Source organism: Anarhichas minor, unplaced genomic scaffold, assembly GCF_050575085.1.
Source record: "Anarhichas minor isolate MPS153535 unplaced genomic scaffold, ASM5057508v1 ptg000026l, whole genome shotgun sequence".
NCBI lineage: Eukaryota > Metazoa > Chordata > Actinopteri > Perciformes > Anarhichadidae > Anarhichas > Anarhichas minor.
Genome location: NW_027466472.1, coordinates 17,676,239 through 17,681,794, shown reverse-complemented (window position 1 = coordinate 17,681,794; position 5,556 = coordinate 17,676,239). Strand labels below are relative to the sequence as shown.

At 45.1% G+C, this 5,556-nt stretch overlaps 1 protein-coding gene across 3 annotated transcripts; it reads right to left on the bottom strand.

Moving 5' to 3' along the window:
- Positions 1-254: 254 nt before the first annotated feature.
- pgr (progesterone receptor) lies at positions 255-4,967 on the bottom strand. 3 transcript variants are annotated; one of them, XM_076100747.1, is made up of 9 exons: positions 4,389-4,967; positions 4,066-4,250; positions 3,400-3,509; positions 2,201-2,317; positions 1,788-2,093; positions 1,324-1,468; positions 1,026-1,156; positions 522-679; positions 255-410 (listed from the first exon to the last, which is right to left on the bottom strand). In XM_076100747.1, exons 1-9 carry the CDS (start codon positions 4,965-4,967, stop codon positions 255-257), a joined length of 1,887 nt encoding a protein of 628 aa, XP_075956862.1. The 3 variants fall into 3 exon arrangements, with proteins under 3 accessions (XP_075956862.1, XP_075956863.1, XP_075956861.1); XM_076100748.1 differs by having other exon boundaries at positions 4,066-4,506; positions 4,876-4,967; XM_076100746.1 differs by having other exon boundaries at positions 4,066-4,967.
- Between the last annotated feature and the right edge of the window lie 589 nt (positions 4,968-5,556).

Below are 5,556 nucleotides of genomic sequence, written 5' to 3'. Positions count from 1 at the left end.
GAACGGTTGGATACACCAGAATTAATTAAACAGAGGAGCTTCATTGACTAGCGCTTCCAAATTTATAATATTCTGTACTGAAAACTATATTTTTAAGGAACATGTTTCACCGATACAGACCATTAGAGGCCATTTGGGAAAGTATAGATGACTGACTACAATATGTGAAGGCTATAAAGAATCCAGTAATTGTGGGGTGGATAACCCAGGCACAAGATGTCTCCGCAGATTTGTGACGTTGTGCGTTGGCTTCATCACTTGGTGTGGAACACCAGGGGCCTCACCATGCCCGCCAGGACTTTGGGAAGCTGGGAGGCAATGACCTCTGACATCATCTCTGGAAACTCCACTCTCATGGCGTCTGCCTGGATGAAGGTGCTCAGACAGTACAGGTTGACCTTTTTCACTATCTGTCAAAAAAAGGAGACATTCATGTTTGTCTCGGTACTCATTAAAGAAGCGGTTAGATTAAGACGTGGGTCAATGCTGCTGTACTCGGATCTACGGAGGGGGGAGCGTACATCGTGCATGGCGTCCATCAGCTTGGTGAGGTGGTAGAATCGCTGTGAGCTCGCCACCAAGCCCTTCTCCCTCATGTGGATGGCCTTGGTCAGCTCCCGGATGTAGTTTTGTCTCATGTCTTCAAAAGCTGCCTGACTTTTGAGTCCCTCAAGAGGCACTGTAAACAGAGAGGACACTTATAAATGTAGAAAAAAAAGCTCAACAAACACTATGGAAATGCAACAGTCAACAATGGCCGTATTAGAGGTAACGTGCTGCTGTAAAAAACAATGTTTTTCAGTCGGTGTTAAACTATGACTTGATGGCAGCTGCTACATAAATCTTGTCACGGTGCAGTCGCCCTGTGAATCACTCCCTTTATTGTGCAGCTCTCCAGTAGATGATCATCAAAGCTTCGCATCTGTTTGCAACATTACGGCGGCATGCTGTTAATTCAAACAAGAAGGTTTAACACAAAGTGAAAAGTGAGCCATCTTGAAGGAAGGCTTCAGGAAGGCCTATACCTGTGTTGAGTAATATTATGGCTTTCATGCAGAGAAATTCCTCGCGGGTCACTTGGAGATTAGCAAACTCTTGGGGGATGAACTGTATTGCCAGGCAGAGGTCGTAAATCGGAGATCTCCTCATTTGCTCCCTGATGGAAAAAAACAAACACAAAATGGTTCATGTTTCTGAAAAACCTAGAGCCTCCTTTTTAAAAAAAAATCCAAAATCACTGCTTTGTGAATAAACAACTGTAACTCTAAATCATCAGGAATGAAAAGCCAACTGAAACCGCCCCGTGTGATGATGGTGACTTACTGACTAAGAACCAGATCAGGTGCAAAGTATAAATATTCACTGGTGACGTTCTGAAAGGAGCGCCATCCGAGAGAGAACACCATCAGGTTCATCCACGAGTACTGGATGAGGGTCATCTGGTCACTGATGTGAAGATTACGAAACCCTAAGAAAGAAAAGAAGAGTTCATTTATATATATTCTTTCATGGTAGATGTAACCTGTAATAACATCTGTGTACCATTGGTGCATCACATTGGATTACCAGTACTATTATTTGTTTTTAGCTTTCCAAAAATCTTTAATTTTACCATTTCCTGTTACAAAGAAATGCTTTTTTTATATCACTTGGAATCACGTCTCTCTTAACCGATGAGTATAGCCTTCTATCTCAGCCAGCGTTTCAGTCTGAGACCTTCGGCGAGTACTGCCGGTGATTCCTCATGGCGACAACTGTGCTGACCCTGAGCTGCAGAGAGCCGTTACCTGGCAGGGCCTTGGACCACTTGACGATCCACAGCAGCTGCTTCTCGCACAGCCTGTTGAGGCTGTTGAGCAGAATATGCGGACCCTCGGACTGGCTGCTGTCATAGCCGGAGTACACGGTCTCCGGTTCGATGTTTTCCAGGATATTGAGGATCTGTTGGGAGAGTTGCACCTCACGGATGCCCGGTATGCAGGACATGGAGGTCAAGGACTGGTTGTCGCTGGACATGGCCAAGTGGGACTGGAACATCAGGGACGGGGCGAAACTCAAGGCTTTCAAGGCCCCGAAACGCTTCAGCTTCCTGCCTGTGACATGAGTGCAAGGCTCGGTTAGATTGGATGATAACAAATCACAAAGCTTTCTCCATCAATGCCAAGTGAAATCCAGAAAAGCAGCCCAACCAAATGGTTACCTCCGAGCATCATTCCCGCTTGGTAGCACTTTCGGAGGCGGCACGCGGGGCAATTTTTCCGCCGAATTTTGTCCACAATGCAGTCATTTCGCCCAGCGCAGAGATAGCTGTGATGGCCTGTTGAGCGGGAAAGGGTACAGACAACGCACACAATTTTAACAAGCATTTCATTTTCAAATGTGTATCGTAGAGGAGAGGCACATAACGAGAGAGGCGGGAGGAGAAGTGCCGAGGGGCTCTTGACTATTAACATGGCCTCTCCATCCCCGCTGAGGCAGCGCTCTGAGGAGAGATCTGAAGAAGGAAATTAGATAAAAGTGAGGCTGCGAGGACAGAGTGACACGGCCGTGGTGAGACAGAGTGACTCTTCTCTATCTCGCGTTACGAGATAACGAGAAGAACAAGTCCAAGACGAAGAACACAGTGAACGCTGGTCAATGTGATACTGTTGCTAATGACCTTTTAACAACGACCATAGAAGGTCAGTCACATTTGATGTGGCAACTCCCTTTTAGTGTATAATAGTGTATTTTATTTATTCCTTTTTATCTTTTATTTTATTGTATTGGGAATAATGCCCACTGATCCACGGGGGGGTTATCATAGGAGACACATTTTCATTTGCAGGCACCCTAATATTCAAGTCTTGTACATTATAGAGCATGTATAATGTAATATGTTACCATATAAGAGTGGGAATGAAACTACACATGCACCAACAGAACAAATAAGTCAACTGTCTCAGTGTAGATTGGAGTAGGGAAATGAAAAAACAAAGGGGCAGGGCTATTAGAACAGGCGTGTTTGATCAGCTTTCACTGGCCAGATGTTAAAAGGCTTCTTGAAATAGAACACTTTCTGGGAAAAAAGCAGTTAAACTGTCTGCTGTAGCTAATGGGTTTATTCCCTTTCATAACAGTCCCAATACGATAAATATGTGGCTTGGAAAATTGTAGTCTTAGAATGTGTGCTTAAAATGATTTGGTAGATAGAACACAACATTTATTAAAATGATTTGGTAGATAGAACACAACATTTATTAAAATGATTTGGTAGATAGAACATAACATTTATTAAAATGATTTGGTAGATAGAACATAACATTTATTAAAATGATTTGGTAGATAGAACATAACATTTATTAAAATGATTTGGTAGATAGAACATAACATTTCCAAAAGCAGCCTTACTTCGCTCACCTTCAACTGCTCTCTTAAAAAAGACTTTGCAGCTCCCGCAGGTTAAGACTCCATAGTGGCAACCAGAAGCCTCATCACTACAGATCACACACAGTCTCTGAGGTGGCATACTGAAAGAAAAGAAGAAGCATACATTGATGAAACTGCAGATAGGTCCATTCTGACTTATAGCAGAACACCTTGATCTTAAACCTTAATATTAACTTGATCTAAGCTTAAACTTTTTTACATGTATCAACTGTACAGTACTGTACATTGAATAGGTCACATTAAGGGGTGAATCATCTGAGTTTGATCCTCATTAGATGTAAGGCAAGAACTTTAATGAAGCTACAGTGACATTAATGATTGGCTTGTTTAACCCTTGGATGAATATGAGTTTAGATAAAGAGAAATAAGATGAAGGTGACTCGTAGTCAAAAGTTTGTTTCGTTCCACTTTATCTGACTCAGAAGTGGACTGACTTATGAACGGGCAATTAAAGCAAATCAACACGTTAATGACTATCTGATCATGAATGTATTAAGGCCTATGATAAGTCTTTTCTATCAATTAAAGGTTCACTCTCATTGCACACTTCTATTCGAACGGTATGGTTGACTCGTTGCTGATTAAACAGTTCAGATGTAACATCACGGGGAACGTTTACATTAATGAAGTCATTACCCGGGGAATGCGGGGAAAGGTGATAGGTTCCTGTGGGCCAGGGTCTGGGCCTGGTTCTGCATCCCATCGTAGCCGCCGTGCGCGAACAGGTCCTCGGTCACCCCCGCGGACGGACACCAGTACTGGGGCTCAGCCGGAGACATCTGCGTCTGCCAACGGGGGACTTCGCTCTTGTACACCGTCATCTGCTGGCCCATGATCGTGTCGGCGTCAAAGTTGATGACGGCCTTCCCGGACCTGGAGTCGGTCCTCACCTGGCCGAGCGCCGGTAGCTGCTCCGACTGGCTCAGGTCGAGCAGGAAGTTCGGAGATCCCTCCAGCACCGGTCGAGGACCCGCCGCAGCCGGCGTGAAGCCCGTCGTCTCCCCGTCAGTCAGCACCAGCTTCCTGTCGGTGTCGCAACAGGTGTCGAGTACCGGTATTTCCGATGATGGATCGAAGTTGGGACAGGTGGTGTCCATGATCACAGAGGGCTCATTCTCATCCTTGATGAATTTAAACGCTCCGGTGGTCGAGGAGAGGCTTAAACTCCTGCCTGGCAAACTTTCGGATGCGGCCAAGTTCGTCCTCTGGACTTTTGCAAAATCCTCCCACAGCACGCCGTCACACTTCATATATTCACCGCCACCGCGGTCGTAAAACTGTTTTACAGCGGGTGAAGCATCGAGCATGGGGCAGTCTTTGAAAACGGTGCCGTCGCTGCTCGAATTCAAACCGTGGAACGGCGCGCCGACGTTTCCAAAATTACGCGCGGTGGAGGACATGCAAGTCAGAGACTGTGGCTCGTTAGATACTTTAGCATTAATGAAGCCGGATCCAATCAAGCCACTTACTCTCGCGTCGGTGGAATCGGCGCTCGAGGTGCTGGTGGTGCTCATCCTTCCGTTTATTTTATTTTCCATTTTCTGAACCGCCAACTGCGCAGCAGAGATTGGAGTGCGCCTGATGGTTGGACGCTGTGTGATAAACTGTTGCTCAGAGTCTTTCCTGTAATCCTCCTCCCCGTCGACAAAAGGCTGTGACCACGTCTGTCTTTCACATGGGAGCCTGTACCGTCCAGGGAAGCGAAGTTTTTTAGCCTGCGTGTTTATGGTAAGGGTTTAAAAGTGCGCAATTATGAACACTTTCAAAAAGTAAACTTGGCATGTTTAAGTAAATTACAAGTTGTTCTGATTGTGGGTGTCATGTTTCAAATCGGAATGGGTGTTCTTTTCCCTTTTCACAGATTTCCTCAGCCAATCCTCCGAAAGATGTCAGGTAAAGAATCAATAAATGCAGAGCCCTCTACAGATGTATGGAGTCACATCAGTCCTACAGTAAAATAGCGAGCCAATGAGGAGAGGAGATCACTTCAATGCCAAGGGCCTTTAGTCTCCACCCATACTGCTCATGACTGAGTTACAACATGACACATTTTTGGCCAAATTACCAAATATTGGAGACTAGTTTGCTTTTGAAAGATGACACCACAATGCTTTCGCTAAGTTAATA

Coding starts and splice junctions, on each gene's coding strand:
- pgr (XM_076100746.1), bottom strand. CDS start 4,967: ATGGAAAATAAAATAAACGGAAGGATGAGCACCACCAGCACCTCGAGC. Junction 2,094..2,200: donor AGCGGGAATGATGCTCGGAG/GTAACCATTTGG, acceptor CTCATGTCACAG/GCAGGAAGCTGAAGCGTTTC. Junction 1,157..1,323: donor CCTGATCTGGTTCTTAGTCA/GTAAGTCACCAT, acceptor TTTTTCCATCAG/GGAGCAAATGAGGAGATCTC.